At 48.5% G+C, this 19,802-nt stretch overlaps 1 protein-coding gene across 3 annotated transcripts in view; it reads left to right on the top strand.

Annotated features, from left to right (window-relative positions):
- The first annotated feature begins 8,082 nt into the window (after nt 1–8,082).
- The window catches only part of SHISA5 (shisa family member 5), a 19,091-nt gene continuing 7,371 nt past the window's right edge, over nt 8,083–19,802 (top strand). Inside the window, exons 1-3 of one of the 3 annotated variants that reach the window (XM_012771174.2) lie at nt 8,083–8,293; nt 10,589–10,745; nt 19,451–19,534. In XM_012771174.2, coding sequence (XP_012626628.1) covers nt 8,221–8,293; nt 10,589–10,745; nt 19,451–19,534 — 314 coding nt within the window. In that variant the 5' untranslated portion in view covers nt 8,083–8,220. Of the gene's footprint in view, nt 8,297–8,343; nt 8,537–10,588; nt 10,746–19,450; nt 19,535–19,802 lie in introns of those variants that run through there. The other 2 variants (XM_012771173.2, XM_076007431.1) reach the window with 2 other exon arrangements.

The raw sequence follows: 19,802 nt of genomic DNA, 5'->3' as shown, positions 1-19,802 counted from the left end.
GCCCCTCCGTTTGTGGTTCTTTGTCACACTAGCAGTAGCAAACTAAAACTTCTCAAAGATGCCTTCCTCAGCAACGGATTTCCCAAGGCCTCAGTGAGGACAGCATCTCCTGCGCCTCCTCCAGGGGCTCGGCTAGGGAAAAGGTGAGTTGTCCGTGATAAATTCAGTCTCACATTATTTTCAAATGAATGACTAAATCTTAAGGCTTTGGAGTTTTGACATTATCCTAGGGAGCTTTTGGCATGTCGACCGCATTTAGTGAAACCCAGCTTTTTTCAGCCGACCAAGGAGACATGTAGAACAACCCTCAACAGCTTGAGCCAACACATTGAATCCCAAATCTCTGCTCAGCGCACCCGCATTGATGAATTCAGCCCAATATAAACCATGTGCTTTCTTATCTCCTTTCTCTAGGACTTCAATCTGTTCCCACACATATTCTCCATATTTTGGCCAACATAAAATAACAAAGTCTTGCAATTCTTTGATATGTAAGCATTCCCCTCGGGGCTTGACTTTGTAATAGGATCTCAAGACAGCCGGGCTCTAAGGCATTGGAGACCCTGAGGAGGTGGGCAGGAGGCTCCCAGAACAGGGGCTTCCTCTCCAGAGCCGCTCCTTCATGATGTCTCCCAGCGCGGCGCCTCACCCCGGCAGGCAAGGGTGGTGCAGAAGAGGCTGGGCGTTGGTGGTGGTCTGATTCTTCTGAATTCTTTCATATGTCTTCACTCCACCAACTCACTAACACACTTATTAAGTGCCTACCATGTGCTGAGCAGTGGGGATATGGGCGTAGGCACAATGGGCAAACTCTGCTGTCAGAGAGATGACATTCTAGCGGGGGCAGACACAGTAAACACAAAAGTAAAAGATGTGGTGTATTGGGGGGTGCTGAGACGGGGGAGGGCCGCGGGAGGGGGTTGCAAGAAGGCCTCACTGAGAAGGTGACCAAAGGCCCCGACTAGGTAAGGAGCATCCCACAGCCGGTGCAAAGGCTCTGAACGTGGCCTTGGCCCAAGGAGCGAAGAACAGAGAGGAGACTGGGGTGGTTGGGGAAGAGGGGAGAGGAGGAAGACCAGGTCAGAGAGGTCGCGGGGTGCCAATTATGTGGGGCATTGGAAACGGGGCCTTGAAAGGGTTTTGAGCAGAGTGACTTGATTTGGTGAACATTTTAAAAGGACCCCTCCGGCTGCTACTGAATGAAGACTAGATTTTGACGAGGCTGGTGGGGCCAGGGCACGTCTGCAGGCTGGTGCGGTAATGCAGGTGAGAGACGGTCTCGTGATGGAGCTGCTGAGAGTGGCCCGAGTCTGCGCGTATTCTGAAGGCAGAGCCAAGGCCGGCTGAGGGTTTGGATGGAGGCTGTGGGAGATGATGCCGAGGGGTGGAGCTACCGCTGACACACATGTGGAAGCCCGTGGGGGAGGAGTTGGGGATGGGGGCAGCAGTTGTGGTGGGTTTAGATGAAATGCCAGTTGCATATCCAAGTGGTGACGCTGACAGGACAGTGGCACTTTCCCGTCGGGAGTTGAAGAGGCTTGGGTGGCAGGTAAGAAATGGCATTGTCAGTGGTAGATGGTATTCAGAGCCACACACTGGGTGAGCTCTCCGGGGGAGTGTAGACAGAGAAGAAATGAGGCCGGGACCAAGCCCTGGGCACCTGCGTTGAGACGAGGAAGAGCCAGCAAAGCAGCCTGGGAAGGGAGCCCTGTGAGGAGGGCGGGAAGGAAGAGGGAGTGGCCCGCTGTGTCGCTGGAGCTACAGGGCAGGAAAGCAGGCTGCAAACTGCCCATTGCGTGTCCACATGGCGAGTCTGCTTTCCCAGTGCTCTGTCCTGCTCAGCGCCTGACTTTCACGCAAAAGGCTCAGTGAGGCGATGATTCCACCCGCGTTTTAATCTGGAACACACAGAGTCAGCCCTTGGGTTTGATAACGCGCTGTCTCAGCTCCATGGCTGCAAGAGACTCCTTTGGCAGAGTTGAGAAAGTTTTCATATTGTTCCTTGACACAAGCTGCTAAAAACTTGAACTTGGCCAGGTGCAGTGGCTCATGCCTGTAATCCTAGGACTCTGGGAGGCCGAGGGGGGCGGATCACTCAAGATCAGGAGTTCAAAACCAGCCTGAGCAAGAGCGAGACCCCATCTCTACTAAAAAAAATAGAAAGAAATTAATTGGCCAACTAAAAATATATAGAAAAAAATTAGCCGGGCATGGTGGCGCATGCCTGTAGTCCCAGCTACTTGGGAGGTTGAGGCAGAAGGATTACTTGAGCCCAGGAGTTTGAGGTTGCTGTGAGTTAGGCTGATGCCACGGCACTCTAGCCCAGCAACAGAGTGAGACTCTGTCACAAAACAAAACAAATCTTGAACTTGTCATTCTCTTTATTTAAGCTGTTTGGTGCCATTAGAAGCAACCATCTGACAATCAGTGAATTTCTCAGGCCCTTTATACTATTCTAGGGCCTTGGCTCCAGTGAGCTCATCACCTGACTGACCACCTACAGTGTCTTTTTTTCTGACATCAAGTTTTGTGGGGTTTTTCACACCAACATCCCATTCTCTGATTCTGACACCAACTGGGTGTCCAACAATTCAATTCTAATAGCAACTCCTGGAGTTAGCACGGATCCCACAGCTTAAGGGCTTAGTCCCACAAGACTTTCCCCACTTCAGGCATCAGTCAAAAGTCCCAGGGCTGAGCCTGGTGCAATGGCTTGTGCCTGTGGTCCCAAGAGGCTGAGGTGGGAGGATCACTTGAGTCCAGGAGTTTAAGACTAGCGTGGGGAATATAGTGAGATCCCTCTAAGTCCCAGGGGGCCACCTGTACTTGTGACTGGCTGCCTGCAAATTGGGGATTCCCACAAGCCCCTCCTCAGGTTCAGTGATTCACTAGAATAACTCACAGAACTCAGGAAAACACTTTCCTTATATTTATTGGTTTATTATAAAGGATAAAAAGGATGCAACTCAGAAACAACCTGTTAAATAAAAATGCGAGGCCATTGTTTTGTATTGAGCTCCCGCACTAGATCCCAGCAGACCAGACCAAACCAATGCTAAATAATTAAATTGAAATTTAAGGAAGCAGATAGATCCCCAAACAGACCAGTTTTTCCTGAAAATAGGAGATTCTGGTCTACCTTACTCAGCATAAAAAGTAAATCCCATCTGCTTTAACCTTTATCTTTTTTTAAGTAATCTGAAAGGTGAAGTTAACCAATCACCTTCTTTTGTTTTTAGAGATGAGGTCTCACTCTGTTACCCAGGCTGGGGTACTGTGGCATCATCATAGCTCACTGTAGCCTCAAACTCCTAGGCTTAAGCAATCCTCCTGCCTCAGCCACCCAAGTAGTTGGGACTACAAGTGCACGCTACCACGCCTGGCTAATTTTTTGTTTGTTTGTTTGTTTGTTTATACAGATAGGGTCTTGTTATTGCCTAGGCTGGTCTCAAACTCCTTGGCTCAAGTGATCCTCCTGCCTCAGCTTCCTAAAGTGCTAGGGTTACAGGTATGAGTCACCCTGCCCAGCCCTATTCTGTTTCCTGGTTCTCACCTTTCAAAGCACACTGTTCTGGACAGGCACGGTGGCTCATGCCTGTAATTGAGCCTGTAATCCTAGCACTCTGGGAGGCCGAGGCGGGCGGATCGCTCAAGATCAGGAGTTCAAAACCAGCCTGAGCAAGAGCAAGACCCCCGTCTCTACTAAAAATAGAAAGAAATTAATTGGCCAACTAAAAATATATAGGAAAAATTAGCCAGGCATGGTGGCACATGCCTGTAGTTCCAGCTACTCGGGAGGCTGAGGCAGTAGGATTGCTTGAGCCCAGGAGTTTGAGGTTGCTGTGTGAGCTAAGCTGACACCATGGCACTCTAGCCTGGGCAATAGAGTGAGACTCTGTCTCAAAAATCAAAACAAAACAAAACACAACACACTGTTCTGCTATTTGCCCAGTGGGAGCTTTCATTCTGTTTTGTAGGATGGAAGTTGTCCCCATCCATGAATCTCAAATAAAAGCCAATTAGATCAACACCTAAGTGGACAAATAGGAATAGCATTTATTGGGTGTCGGGCAGGTGGGAGGGGGGAGGAGGGGATGGGTATATACAAACATAATGAGTGAGATGTGCAATGTTTGGCGGATGGTCACGCTTGAAGCTCTGACTTGAGGGAGGAGGGGGGGCATGGGCAATATATGTAACCTTAACATTTGTACCCCCCATAATACGCTGAAATTTTAAAAAGCCAATTATTATAGCTAAATTTGTTGTAGTTTTGTCTTTTGACAAGCCAAATGGAAGAGATGCATAGGGCAAGGTATGGGGCAGGGGCGCATGGCTTCCAAGCCCTCTCTGAGCACACTGCCTTCCCAACACATCAATGTGTTCACCAGCCTAGAACCTCCTGGAGCCCCACTGTTTAAGGGTTTTTATGGAGATCCATTACAAAGGCCTGACTGACTAAATCATTGGCTATTGGTGATTGAACTCAAATCTCTAGAGTTGAGATTGAACTCAAACTCTCGAGAGTTTGGAGGGTGGGCTGAAAGTTCCAGCCCTGAATCATCTCATTCACATATGACAGATGGTAAATTCCAAGGGTTTTAGGAGCTTTGTATCAGGAAGGAGGGACTCTGTCTCCTCTACCTGCGGTAATGCAGGTGAGAGACAGTCTCGGGATGGAGCTGCTGCGAGTGGCCAGCTGAGAGTGGCTCAAGCTATCTGTGCGTATTTTGAAGGTAGAGCCAAGGTCGGCTGAGGGTTTGGATGAAGGCTGCGGGAGATGATGCCAAGGAGTGGAGCTACCTCTGACACACATGGGGAAGCCCGTGGGGGAAGGAGTTTGGGATGCGGGCAGCAGTTGCGGTGGGTTAGGGTGGCCAGAGCCCTTCCCTTCACTAGGGCTGGATTTCCATTGCCTCTAGATCCAAGCAGGCAGATGACAAGTCTGGACACACCCCCATTTCCCTGGGCACCTGCTACCGTTGCTGGTGAGAACTTCTCTATCAGTTGGAGGAAACTGACTCTGCCCAACTTCACCAGAAACCCAATTAATGAAAAGAAGCTGCGTAGCTCTCAGAGCCACCAAAGGTGCCAGGGGGCAAGACTTGAAGTCCAAGAAGTGTCATCTCCAGCCCAAATCACAGTTCGACTTTGACCTGGTGAACATGCCACTGCTGCTGCCACCAGGGGCAAGCAAGGGACACTGTGACTCAAAGAGACTTCATCATAGGCCCAGATACTGCATGCTGCTGCTACAGGTGCCATTTTCCCCCACCAAAGCTGGTCGCCAGCACCCCCGTCAGACTCCAGACTGGAAAACCAAGGGACAAGAAAGCAAGTTCGTGGATGGTACAGAATGGAGCGATCTCTGGGGAGGCAGAAGGCTGGGCACCAGGGCATGGAACACGGATCAGAGTGTTGACCCAAAATAAGTGACTAAGGCAAAAATCTCAGTCAATGGAGGTTTATTAAGCCAAAGTTGAGGCTATACCTAGGAAAACACAAACCACAGACAAACCTGTGGCTGTTTTTCCAAAGGGGAGCTTAAAATTTTCAGTATTTAGGGAGAATAGGGCTTGGGGAAAGGAAAGGAAAAAAAGGCAGGGGGTGGGGGTAGTTAAGACAAAATGGTTATATTCTTTTGAGACTCAGGAAAATCTATATTTTACATAAGATAAGGCAACTTGTTAGAAGAGAAAAAGGGAGAGAAGGAAACTTGAATTATGTAGATGTTCCTGGGTAGGTAGAAGACTGTCTTATCCTATCTTAGCTCTCTGTTGTACCTGGGAGGGTAAGTTTGTAATTTGTTATTAGTATGCAATCAAGCAGACTTTAGGAGCTAGAAATAGCCTGCAGGCCTAAAGTTACAATCTGTGTGCCCTTGCTTAGGGGAGGCCAGGGAGGAAATTTCCTTAAGGAAGGACCTGTGGGGCCAATCCTTCACAGGTGCCCGGGGCCTTTACCTTCTCTTTTGCAAAAGTAGTATGTGTGGGGGGCATGTCCTGAGATTTTTCTTTTCTTCTACTGGAGGATGGCTAGGGCGGTGGACTTGAAGCGGGCATGAAGGGGGTATGTGGCTACTTTTCAGGGGAAGGGGGACCTGGGCTGCGTCCAGCTTTGGAGAGTAGAGCTCAGGAGGCAGAGGTGGGATGAGGCTAGACTGTCAGGGAGGATCTGGTTTAGGGCCCTCATTAAGCCCCTCCCAGAGGCTATCCTGCCGGCACAGCCATGTCCCTGACTCTCACCTGTGTTGCTGAGCATGGTGAGTCTTAAGCCCTTCTTTGCCGGGAGGTGATGGGACTTGTCGGAGACCTAGGCCTTCCTCTCCCTATTCTAACACCCTCACCTGGGAAACTGCTGGGGACATGCCAGATTTCCCCTCAGGTCTCGCTCTTTGTCCACAGCAATGACCCTGCCCACAGGTGAGAAGTACTGTGTTTCCCCCAAAATAAGACCTACCCATAAAATAAGCCCTAGCAGGATTTCTAAGCATTTGTGCAATATAAGCCCTACCCAGAAAATAAGACCTAGTGATGGGTGTGGCTACTCAGCGTATCTGCACAACCCGTGCATTTTGTGGAGGTAAAGAAGACGAGCAGCCCTTCTCATCTGCCCCATAGTGACAGCTACTATCCCAGAGGTGACTGGAAAGGTGCGGGCAGCCCCACCAAGGTCAACTCCCCCTGTCAGGTCCCAGCCATCTGTGCCAGCCTCAGCTGCAAGCTGAGGCTTTGAGGGGAAAATAACACATCCCCTGAAAATAGGTCCCAGAGTGTCTTCTTGAGGAAAAATTAATATAAGACCCTGTCTTTTTTTTTTTTTTTTTTGAGGCAGAGTCTCACTTCTGTTGCCCGGGCTAGAGTGCTGTGGCATCATCTTAGCTCACAGCAACCTCAAACTCCTGGGCTCAAGTGATCCTTCTGCCTCAGCCTCCAGAGTAGCTGGGACTACAGGCATGCACCACCATGCCCAGCTAATATATATATATATATATATATATATATATATATATATATATTTTAGTTGGCCAATTAATTTTTTTCTATTTTAGTAGAGACGGGGTCTCGCTCTTGCTCAGGTTGGTCTCGAACTCCTGACCTTGAGCAATCCTCTTGCCTCAGCCTCCCAGAGTGCTAGGATTACAGGCGTGAGCCACCGCACCTGGCCAAGACCCTGTCTTATTTTCGGGGAAACACGGTATGTGGTGCCACACAGGGTGCACACAGTGGCTTGGGTGCCCTGTTAGTGTGACAATGCATGTTTTCTGTCTTGACTGCAATGTTCTGATTGTGCCAGGTGCAGACTGGGGGCAGGTCAGGAACCCTGGGCATGAAAAGAATGACCCAAGTCTTTCCCTGGTTCCACCCAGACCCCTGCCCCACAGAGGGGCACTGGTGGCCCTAGCCCTGTATCAGGTGGCCTAGTATGTGTCTTGGGAGCTGCCAGTTCCTACCCTCAGTCCAGACCCACGGAGCCGAGCCAAGGGTGCGCCTGCTCAGGCTGGGCTTCCGGCCAGGATCACCATGGGGCTGGGGGTGTCATCCCAACAGGCAGGGGACGAGTGTCCTCAGAGCAGGGTCCTGCGAAGTCTTGGGACTGGCTTCTGGAAGGGAGTCGGCATTTGCTGGGTGCCCACTGAGTGCCAAGGTCTGCGCTGGGCACTGTCCCCACACCGTCACCTCAGGTGGGACCGCGGGAGTGAGGATCCGCTGGGGAACACAGGGAGCCGCGGAGCGGAGCGGCTGCCTCCTAGGCGCACACGGCAGGCGCTCCAGTGTTAGGATGCAGATTCCCGCGGGGACCCCCTTCGGGCCTGAGGGCGGGGGACTGCCCCCCTGCTCCAACAGTACCCGGTGAGCAGAAGGCAACTTTGGAGGGTCCTCGGCGACTGCTCAAGTCCCGGAAACGGCCCCAAGTTTTCGCGCCGACTGCGGGGCGCAGAGCTGGCCGCGAGGCTGGGAGGGGCGTCCGCTTCCCCTCCCTCCTCCTCCTCCCCTCCTCCTCCCCTCCTCCTCCCCTCCTCCTCCCCTCCTCCTCCCCTCCTCCTCCCCTCCTCCTCCCTGTCGTCCCCTCCTCTCCCTCCGGGGCGGGGGTTCCGGGAACCGGCCGGGGTGGGGCAAGGGAGCTGGGCGGCCGTGCGGGTCGCTGAGGCTGCGGCCGCACCACGACCCGGTGTTTCAGTCCGTCTGTCTGTCCGTCTGTCCGCCCGCCCGCCTAGCCATGGCTGCGCCGGCCCCAGTGCCACGGATCCTGTTGCTGCTGCTGCTGCTGCTGCTGCTGCCGCCGCCTCCAGGTGGTGAGCCTGCGGGTGGGGGCGGCTCGTCCTGCCCTGGGACTGGGCAGACACGTCCGCGCGCTGTCCTTGGAACCAGCCAGGCAGCACCAGCCCCACAGTGCCCCCCACCGACCCCTACTAGTCCCGAGGCGTCAGCGAGCCCCCAGGACGGCGGCCAAATGCTCCACCCCAGAGCCCCTCCGCGCTTGAACTGACACTGCCTAGACCCCGCAGCTGCCACCTTTGTTCAGCCCTGGAATGGTGGGGAGGGGTCTGCCCTCCCTCCGCCTTCCCTTGTAAGGGATTGGGTCCCCGCAGTCTAGGGTAGGAGTCCCCACCTGGCTGTAGCCCGGGGCGGTGGCAACTGGGAGCGGCCTTCTCTCTCAGCCTCTGTTTGCTGGCTGGGAGCCCCCACGGCTGCCCCCAGTGGCCCTTGAGCTCTGGAGGCGCTGGGCTCTGAGGCTGGCCCCCGGGGCGGCGGAAACACCCCTGGGCTGGTTGTAGACTGATGATTCACAGAAATCAGACTCCAGAGGGCAGGCTGGGGGCCTTTTAGGGGTAGGAATTGGAACTCTCCCTGCCCGGCCATAGGAAGCTGCAAACTCCTTTGGGGCCCCTGGCTTCCTGGAGGGGAAGGCTTTATTTCCCAGAAGTTGGGACAGATCTGGAGGACCTGGGGTAGGGAAGGGGAGTCCTGTGCCCAGAATCAGCCGACCCCCCAGAGTGAGATGTATGAGGGTGGCTGGTCCAGGGAGGGCCGGGGGTCTGAAAGCATTTGTGCCGTGGACTCACCCGCCCCTGTGTGTCTTCAGCCCCAGCGCAGAGGCTCAGGCTGGGCTGTGGCTGTTCTGTAAAGATCCTGCTGGAGGTGGGGTCACCTGAGCCACCCAGCAGCACGGGCCATGCTGATGGTTACTGCGTTCAGGTGCACAGCCTGCCAAGCTGGTCTTGGCGGTGGTCTGACCAACAAACTCTATGGCTTTTACAGAACAGGGCTCTGCCTGGAGCTGCCAAGAACAAAGTGTAGCCCCCTAAGCCCCCAGTTCTCTCTTCTCAAGGAGGTCCCTCAGTGCCTGCCTTGGGCCTTGCTCTACTAACAGCCTCAGGGTGCATGATACGCTGACCAGGCTGGGGACCGGATCTGCACACTGCCCTGGTGCCTGGCCATGCGGGGTCTCCGGAGTCTGTGTCCTGCGCCAGGGTTGTTTCCAGGCCGACAAAATCGCGTAGTCTCAGGGATTATCATCTGTAGTCCTGTGGGCCTTGCTCGACTAGGTGTTCTGTTTGGGGTCTGCCCTGGCAAGTCGGTACTTTCACTTTCTGCTTGTGGGCACTAGGTCTCTGCTAATGTAGCTTAAGGATACATGGGAACATTTGACTGCAGCATCTTTCTGGAGGTTTGTAAACCTGTGGTCACCTGTAGCCCTGGGTCATTTTCCACATTTGTTCTCAACCAGGTCTCCCCAGCACGACTTTGTACGATGAGGCTTGTAAGGGTGTTACTAGATCCAGCTCTGTGGCCGAGAGCCTTGTGGGAGCTCCAGGGCTCCAGGTGGTGCGGCTGCCTGGGAGTCCTGTGTGCTGCTGCAGGCCCAGCCCAGTGCTGAGTGCTTTATGGACACTGTGTGCTGGGTGTGACTGGCTGACTGTGAATTGGTCACCCAGGGCGTACGGCATGGTGTGTGAGGGTTGGGTCCTGGGGTTGTAGTGCCCAGCAGGGGTGAGGCTGTTGTGATTGAGTGATGGGAGAGGGAATGAGGATTAAGAACTGAGTGGCCCAGTGCCTGCGTGGTCAGCCGTGTGACTGCTGGGCCTGGGCAGCTCCTGGAGGAGGCAGCCTGCAGTAAGGCCTTGAAGGATGAGTAGAGTTGAAAGATGGGGGATGGGAAACAGGCAAGAATGTGGGTAAAGTGTAGACAGGCTGGAAGGCTGGAGTGATCTTCAGGGCCCTTTGTAGTCTAAACCCTGCCTGGAAGAGTCTGGACTTGGTCCTGAAGCAATAGGAGCAAGGGGAGATCTCAGAGTGGGAAGTGGCCCAGTGGGACTCACACTTAGAAATCTCACTCTCCCGTCAGAAGGCCAGTAGATTGGCCGGGGAGAGAGGGGGCTCAGGCAGGGCAGCTCTGCTGTGGCCCAGAGGAGAGGGCAAGGCTGGGTGTAGTGGTGGCCAAAGCTTGAGAGGTGGCCAGTGACTAGGATGGCTCAGAGACAGCCTGGCATTCTAGTGTGTGGTGGCCGTGCTGGGGAAGCCGCTGTGTTGGCTGGGGCATGGCGCTGTGGGCCGCTGGTGAACAGTATGTCTTTCTGCTCCAGCCCACGGTGAAGTGTGTGTCGCTTCCCATGGACTCAGCCTGTTCCCCAAGTCCTGTCCAGATTTCTGCTGTGGTACCTGTTACGACCAATACTGCTGCTCTGATGCGCTGAAGAAGTTTGTGTGGAACAAGGAAAAGTGTGCTGTGCCTGAGACCAGGTGGGTGCACCTGCGGGTCACAGGGTGGGTGGCCTGAGCCTGTGCCCAGCAGGAGAATGCATGATAGAGAGATGGCCCTGCCCCTCTGGCCTCAGCCCTCCCAAGATGATGGCTGGAACACTGGGCCAGAGGGTTTGGGGAGCTCCTGTTCTAGGCCGGACTCCCCCCTGTTCTGTCAGTCCTCACCATTTCCCTCCTACCCTCAAGGGTACTGGCTCACCCAGTCTTGGGTGGCCTCTTAGCTGGCGCTGTGGCTCACTCCTGAGCACGTACCTGTACCAGCATGTCCTCAGGATGGCCTGGGCTTGAGTGCACCCACAGTCTGCCTGTGCATCTGGGGGATGTGCTCCTTGCAGGTGCCCTCTTGTGGGGCCTGGAGGTCTCAGGGCATGGGCCTGTGAGCTCTGCTTGTGTCTTCCTCGCAGAGCCCATGAATTTACCCTACACCTGCACCCCATGAGTGTAGACGGGCTGGGACCAAGGTTCCAGGCCCCTGCGTGTGTCTCTGTGTGCCACGTTCTGTTTCCTTTGTTTTTGGCCACAGGTGCAGAGAGCTGAGGTGGTCCCACCCTCAGCTCATAGCAGGTAGGCTTCATTCCTCTGGGCGAGACCAACCTCCTGCCATCTTATATTTACTTTAATCTCTCATGACCATTCCATTACCTTGCCACCCCACAGGCAACCAGTCTACTGTGTTTAAGGTGTATCCATTTTTTTTTTTTTTTGAGACAGAGTCTCGCTTTGATGCCCAGGCTAGAGTGAGTGCCGTGGCATCAGCCTAGCTCACAGCAACCTCAAACTCCTGGGCCCAAGCGATCCTTCTGCCTCAGCCTCCTGAGTAGCTGGGACTACAGGCATGCGCCACCATGCCTGGCTAATTTTTTCTATATATATTAGTTGGCCAATTAATTTCTTTCTATTTATAGTAGAGACGGGGTCTCACTCTTGCTCAGGCTGGTTTCAAACTCCTGACCTTGAGTGATCCGCCCGCCTTGGCCTCCCATAGTGCTAGGATTACAGGCTGAGCCACCGCGCCCGGCCAAGGTGTATCCTTTTGACTGTGTTCTTGCAAAGTCTGTATTGTTTTGTGGCCACATTTTTAGAGTTATAAGAACCCTCTTACTTTTTGCATTCATTGTGGTGTTTGTAAGACCCATCCACGTTGCTGCGCACATCTGGCCTGTGCCCAGCACTGCTGTGTCCTTCTCCAAGGTGTGAGCCCCAAACTGTTGCCATGATAGACAGCTTCGGTGGGCATCCTTGCACACTTCCTCTTATCTCCTTTTACAGAGCTGTGTAAGAATTTCTTGGAAATATTCATGGGAGTGGAACTGCCAGGTCATAAGGATGTACACAGTTAATAAGGACTTCCCAGGTGCTCTTGGGAGTGGCTGCACTGGGCTGTACCCTGCCAGCCGTGCCTGAGGGTTCCTGACAGCTCATGTTCTACCCTTTGACTTTTAAACTTTTGGAACTTTGTATTTTACAAATGTCTTTTTTTTTTTAAATTCATTCTGATAATGTTTTTAAAAGCAGGAGCATTTATTCCATTTAATTTAATGTAGTTATTTCTTTCTTTTTCATTTCCTATATTGTTTTGCTTAGTTTTTATGCCATTTTTTCCCTTCTGCTTACTTCTTCTTTTCCATTCTGTGTGCCTCTATTTGTTTTTCTTGCCTGATTGCACTGGCTAGATCCTCCAATACAATGTTGAGTAGAAGTGGTGACAGTAGACATCTCTGTCTTATTTCCAATTTTAGGAGCAAAGCATTCAGTCTTTCACCAATAGGTATGTTGTTAGCTATAGCTTTTTTGTAGATGCCCTTTATTGGGTTGAGGAAGTTCTCTGGTATTTGTAGTTTGCCTGGAGTTTTAATCATGAATGGATGTTGAATTTTGTCAAATGCTTTTTGTGCATCTGTAGAGATCATATGACTTTTCTATTTTTATTCTGTTAATATGGTAAATTACATTGTTCTCATTCTAAAGCAGTATTTTATGTGAGCATAGAACTTAGGTTGATGGTTATTTTTCTTAGCCTATTGAAGGTTCCATTCCACTGTCTCCTAGCTTCAATTATTTCTGTTGAGACATTAGCTCAATAGTTTGTCCCTTGTTTAAAAGAAATCTCTCTTTTATTTCCTCTGATTGCTTTTTAAGATTTTTTTTAAGTGTTTAGTGTTATTCGGTTGCACTACACTATCCCTAGGTATGGATTTCTTTTTATTTATGCTGCTATGGATTTGTTAAGTTTCTTGAATCTGTGGTTTAGTGTCTCTATTATCAGTTCTGGAAAATTCTCTGCCATTACTTCTTTAAATATTGCTTCTTCCCCCTTTTCCTTTCCTTCTAAAACTCTGTTAGATACATGCTGTGCTTCGTCCTCCCATGTGCATGTCTTCTAGCCTTTCTTCTGTATTTCCATCGCTATGCTGCTTTCTGGATGATGTCTTCTATCCTCTCAATTCCTGTAATTCTTCAGCTGTGTCTAATCTGCTGTTAAACCCATCTGCTGAGGTTGTTTTATATATTGCTACATTGTGAAATAGAACTCACAGAAAAGGGCACAAAATAAATGTACAACTCAGTGATTTTGTCATAAAGTAACTAACGGTCTGCATAATCACTGTCCGGTCAAGATGTGTAACACGACAGCCACCCGGAAGCCCCTTGAGTCTACTCCCAAGCACTGTTTCTCCTCCCACCCCCCAAAAGGTAGATTTTATTCTAACTTTTATATAACTTTGCTTCTGTTTAGAGTTGTAATACCAAAGAATGCACTCCTAAATTTAATGGTTTAGTTTTGCCTTTTTGGGGGTAAGGATGGCTTTTAAAAAACTCTGTTGATATGTATCATACACCATAAAAGTAGACAAATCTAAAGTGTAGAGTTTAGCAAACTATTACAAAGTAAACACTCAAGTATCTATCACCTATCCAGGCCAAGAAATAGAACATCATAGCACACAGAAGCCCCCTCATGTTCCCTCCCAATCCACATCTCTGTTATCCCCAAAGGTAATCATTACCAGACCACACAGGTCATATATATCACACACATACACACGTGTGCCAACTCATACATATATTGCCTAGAGTTTTGTATATTGGTTTTTTTTTTTTTTTTTAGACGGAGTCTCACTCTGATCCCGGGCTAGAGTGCCGTGGCGTCAGCCTGGCTTACAGCAACCTCAAACTCCTGGGCTCAAGCGATCCTCCTGCCTCAGCCTCCCTAGTAGGTGGGACTACAAGCATGTGCCACCATGCCCGGCTAATTTTTTCTATTTTTTTTAGTTGTTTGGCTAATTTATCTCTATTTATAGTAGAGACAGGTCTCGCTCTTGCTCAGGCTGGTTTTGAACTCCTGACCTTGAGTGATCTTCCTGCCTTGTCCTCCCAGAGTGCTAGGATTACAGGTGTGAACCACTGCGCCCGGCCAATTTAAGGCTAATTTTAAATTATTTATCTTCCTACCTACTCTTTCACCCTTGTAATCCTTATACTTTTTATTAATTTTTCTTGCTTGATTGTGCTGGCTAGGATCTCCAGTACAATTGAAAGTATATTGGATGTGTATTTCAATTGGATTGAAAGTGGTGATAGACAGTGTTCTGTTCTTGTTTCTGGTCTCAGAGGGAACATTTTCATCATTTTACCATTACAAATAATGTTTGTTGTAGGTTTTTTTTAGATACCCTTTATTAGATTAAGGTAGATTTTTGCTATTCTGAACAGTGATACTAAGAACTCTTTTTTTTTTAAATAAGTCTTTGGTGCCTTGTAAAAGGAGCGTATTTCTTCTGAGTATATATCTAAGAGTGGAATTGCTAAATCATTGCATGCATGTGTTCAGCTTTGGTAGATAATTCCAAACAGTTTTCCAGCATGCTTGTATTAATACTCTATACTCCCACCAGCCATGTATGAGAGTTCCAGTGGGCTCTATATCCTCTCCAAAACTTGGTATTATAAATCTTTTTAAAAAAATTGAGATATAGTTATATACAGTTTAATGCACAGATCATACTGTTTCAGTTTGATGAGTTTTAGCAAATGTATACATCTAATGTATACAACACCCTAGTCAAGATATAGATCATTTCCATTATGGAAAACAGTATGGAGGTTCCTCAAAAAATTAAAAATAGAATTACCATATAATCCAGCAATCCTACTACTGGGTATATGCCCAAAGGATATGAAATCTGTATCTTGAAGAGATACCCACTCTCCCATGTTCATTTCAGCATTATTCATAATAGCCAAGATATTGAATCAACATAAATGTCCATCAGTGAATTAATGGATAAAAAAATGTGGTGAATAAACACAATGTAACCTTTTTTTTTTTTTTTTTTGAGACAGAGTCTCGCTTGTTGCCCAGGCTATAGTGAGTGCCGTGGCGTCAGCCTAGCTCACAGCAACCTCAAACTCCTGGGCTCAAGCGATCCTTCTGCCTCAGCCTCCTGAGTAGCTGGGACTACAGGCATACGCCACCATGCCCGGCTAATTTTTTATATATATATATATTAGTTGGAGAATTAATTTATTTCTATTTATAGTAGAGACGGAGTCTCGCTCTTGCTCAGGCTGGTTTCGAACTCCTGACCTCGAGCAATCTGCCCGCCTCAGCCTCCCAGAGTGCTAGGATTACAGGCGTGAGCCACCGCGCCCGGCCTCACAATGTAACCTTTAAAATAGGGAAATCTTGTCATTTGTGTCAACATGGATGAAACTGGAGGACATAATGTTAAGTGAAATAAGCCAGTCACAGAAAGACAAATACTGCATGATTTCACTTACACGTGGAGTGTAAAAAATTCAAACTCATAGAAACAGAACAAAATAGTGGTTGCAAGAGACTATGGGGTGGAGGATTGGGGAGATGTTGGTCAGAAGGCATAAAATTTCAGTTAGACAGGAAGAATAAATTCAAGAGATCTATTGTACATCATTATGGTGACTACAGTTAATCATATTATATACTTGAAAATTGCAAAGGGAGTAGATTTTAAGTGTTCTTACCACAAAAAAATGATATGTGAGGTAATGTATGAGATAATACATATACTAATTAGCTTGATTTAGCCATTCCATAAGTTATACATATTTCAAAACATCATGCTGTACACCATAAATATATATAATATTTGTCAGTTAAAATAAAAGATACAGACCATTGCCAATCCTAGAAAGTTTTGTTTTGTTTTTTGAGACAGAGTCTCACTCTGTTGCCTGGGCTAGAGTGCCGTGGCGTCAGCCTAGTTCACGGCAACCTCAAACTCCTGGGCTCAAGCAATCCTCCTGCCTCAGCCTCCCGAGTAGCTGGGACTACAGGCATGCGCCATCGTGCCCGGCTAATTTTTTCTATATATATATATATTAGTTGGCCAATTAATTTCTTTCTATTTTTTAGTAGAGACGGGATCTTGCTCTTGCTCAGGCTGGTTTTGAACTCCTGATCTTGAGTGATCCGCCCGCCTCAGGCTCCCAGAGTGCTAGGATTACAGGCGTGAGCCGCCGCACCCGGCCCTGGAAAGTTTTAATTTTAGCAGTTTTTGTAGTTGTGCAGTAACATCTCATTGTGTTTTCATGATTTCCGTCTTGGTGTAGCTCCATGGTGCAGTCCTATAGGACCTAAGACCACCTTCTTTCATTTCATCTCATCTCTACCACCTTCAGTTCAAACCTGAAACCTTTCTGCTGGGGTAAATGACTAGGGCCATGGTTCACACCCACTTTAATCTTTTTATCAGATGGTTTTTGGACTATACTCTTAGTATTCTCTGCAATACGCATAGGCTGAGAATTTTCCAAATCTTTAAATTCTGTTTTTTTCTACCTTTCCTTATATTGTGAAAAAAAAAAAAAAGTTCTGGTTCTTTTTTGCTTAAGAACTCATTTTTCTCTTCTTGCATTTTGCTGTAAGCAGTCAAAAGGATCCCAGCAGTTCCTTCAGCACATGTTTAGAAATTTGTTCAGCTGTGAGACACAGTGGTTCATGTCTGTAATCTGAGCATCTGGGAGGCTGAGGTGGGGCAGGCAGATCGCTGAAGGCCAGGAGTTTGAGACCAGCCTCAGGAAGAGCGAGACGCTGTCTCTACAAAAAATAGAAAAATTAGCCAGATGCAGTAGTCCCAGCTACTCAGGAGGCTGAGCCCAGGAGTTTGAGGCTCCAGTGATCTATGATGCGCTGCAGCCTAGGGGACAGAGTGAGACCGTGTCTAAAAAAGAAAGAGACAGACTAAAACTTGCTGGCTCACTCCTGTAATCCTACCACTGTGGGAGGCCGAGGCAGGAGGATCATTTGAGGTCAGGAGTTTGAGGTTGCAGTGAGCTATGATAATGCCACTGCACTCCAGCTCAGGTGACAGAGCGAGACTGTGTCTCAAAACAAAGCCTCTTCAGCTAAATATCCAGTATATTTCAAGTTATCTGAATTGCTCAATCTTTAATCTTTTTAAACTCTTATTTTCCTTTAATCTCACTGTTTAAACTGTGTATGTATTGTTATTTTAATGTCGGTATCTGATAACTTCAATATTTGAAGTCCCTGTGGGTATTTCTGTTTTCAGTTGTTTCTGTTGTATTTTCGATTTGTATTTTCTAGCCTCGTAGTGTTCCTGAAAATTTTTTATTCTGTGCCTAACATTGCATTTGCAAAATTGATTATAGAATTGGCATTTAGGACTTTTTTCCAGGGAGGATTTCTGTTGTTTCTGCCAGGAGCACTAGCTTTCCAGGATCACCTAGGCCTGTCTGCAAAGAGTGAGGTGATTGGAGCTGGACTGCCTGCTCGGTCTGTCCCCTCCTCCTGAGGTCCAGCTTTTCAGGTCTCAGCCCAAGTGAACGGGGTCACCAGGGCTTCCCTACCTGGTGGGCTCTGGATCTAGTCCTTGTCACCTTGGCCTCCTAAAGCTTCCAGAAGTGCTGCTCAGCCTCTCAGCTGTCCCCCTGAAATTGGCTAATGCACCCAGGAGAACAAGGACCTCAGGTGCCAGGCTATCTTCATGAGTCTTTGTTCCCAGCCGCTCCCCTACTGTACCCCCACATGGTATCCTTCGCATTGCTCTCCAAAGCTTCCATGCTGATTTTGTAAAAAATATTTTCTCCTTAGCTTTATTGGTTGTCTTTCAAATTTATTTGAGTATAGTTGTTGGTCCTAATTCTTGCTTTTTTCTTTTTTCTTTTTTTTTGGAGACAGGGTCTCACTCTGTTGCGGGGCATAAGGGCAATGGTGTCAGCCTAGCTCACAGCAACTTCAAACTCCTGGGCTCAGGTGATCCTCCTGCCTCAGCCTCCCAAAGAGCTGGGAATACAGGCATGCACCATCACGCTCAGCTCATTTTTCTATTTTTTTTGTAGAGATGGGGTCTCCCTATGTTGCTCAGGCTGGTTTGGAACTCCTCAAGTGATCAAATCCTCCTGCTTCAGCCTCCCAGATACTAAGATGACAGGCATGGGCCACTGTGCTCAGCCTATTTCCTATTTTTTATTGTGTATTTTTTCTATCTTTTCTCCTTTTCTTTTTTTTTTAATTAAAAAAAAAATTTTAATTTTTTTTATCTTAGCACATTATGGGGGTACAAGTGTTAAGGTTACGTATATCGCCCATGTCCCCGTCCCCCCTTTTTCTCCTTTTCTTGATTAGTCTTACCAGAGTTCTATCAGCTTTGGTTTTGTTATTCTCCTCTATTATTTTTATTTTCTAGGGCTGTTGTTCTGTTTTACTTTTTCACTCCATTAATTTCTTCCTTGTTTTTTGGTTTGCTCTGTGACTTTAAAAAAAGTCTTCTTGGCTGGGCATGGTGGCTCACGCCTGTAATCCCAGCACTTTGAAAGGCCTAGGTAGGAGGATCGCCTGAGGCCAGGAGTTTGAAACCAGCCTGGGCAACATACCAAGACCCTGTCTCTAGCAAAAAAAATAAAATAATAAGCCAGGTGATCACTTAAGCCCAGGAATTCAAGGTTACAGTGAGCTATGATCGGGTCACTGCACTCCAGCCTGGGTAACTCTGTCTTAAGCGAGACTATCTTAAAAAAAAGATCTTCTTGTGTTTAATACTTTCTTGTTTATTTTTAACTTTCCTATTTCCTGTTAAATGCTACTAAAGACATAAATTTCTCTCTAAGAACTACTTTTGCTGTGTTTTGTGAATTTTGACCTGTAGTATTTTCATTATTGTTTCAATCCTACGTATTTGTTAATTTCCTTTATGATTTCTTATTTAACACAGTACAACTCACAGGGTTGTTTTTGTTTTATTCTATTTTGTTTGTGTTTTGGACCATGTTAATTAGTTTCCCGAGGTATGAGATTTTTTTTTTAGCACTTTAAAAAAACATTTTTTTCATCCTGTTTTGGTTGGAGAAGATACTTTCTTTGTATGATATCTATCTTTTAAAATGTATTGATATCACATTGGCTATTGATTTTAAACAAAACAAAAAAAACAAAGAAAAAAAAATCTATTAATACTTGTTTTGTGGCCTAGCATGGTCTCTGGTGGACGGTCGCACGTGCACCTGCACCGTGGCATTGCAGCGGGAGATCCCAGGACGAGGTCCCTTTTTAGGAGGCCACTGAAGCTACCAGTTGGTGGTAGCTTTTGTTCATGCTTAGTGTGTGCCCCAGGGTAGTGTTCGCTGTCCCTGGTGCGCCAGGTGGGGCTTGAGTGTGTTAGTCACGAGGTTTCTCTTTGCAGTGTGCCCGCCAGCATGAAGCCACTGGAGCAGCTGGGCTCGGCGCTGAGGTTTCGCTCTAGCTTGGACAGTGACCCCATGTCAGGGTAAGTAAAGCCTGAGGCTGGGGGTGTCTTCCAGGCAAAGGTGACCAGGGGGCTTAGGTGGGCTGGGGTGAGGGCTCTGGGGACTGGGATGATGCAGTCATTGGGGTGCAGCCCCAGAGAAGCTGCCACCATGTTGGACCAGGACCCTTGAAACTTATGGTGTTGAAATGTGTGTTGGTGTGCTGGGGTGGTGGCGATGGGTGTGACTCTGGTTGGGTTGACAGTTGAAGGGCCAGGGGTAGGGGTCACATTGACCTCGGTGGTGGGG

The sequence above is a fragment of the Microcebus murinus genome, chromosome 1 (genome assembly GCF_040939455.1).
Source record: "Microcebus murinus isolate Inina chromosome 1, M.murinus_Inina_mat1.0, whole genome shotgun sequence".
NCBI classification, from domain to species: Eukaryota; Metazoa; Chordata; class Mammalia; order Primates; family Cheirogaleidae; genus Microcebus; species Microcebus murinus.
Note: the sequence above shows the minus strand (reverse complement) of the source record. Positions and strands in the feature narration are given on the sequence as shown.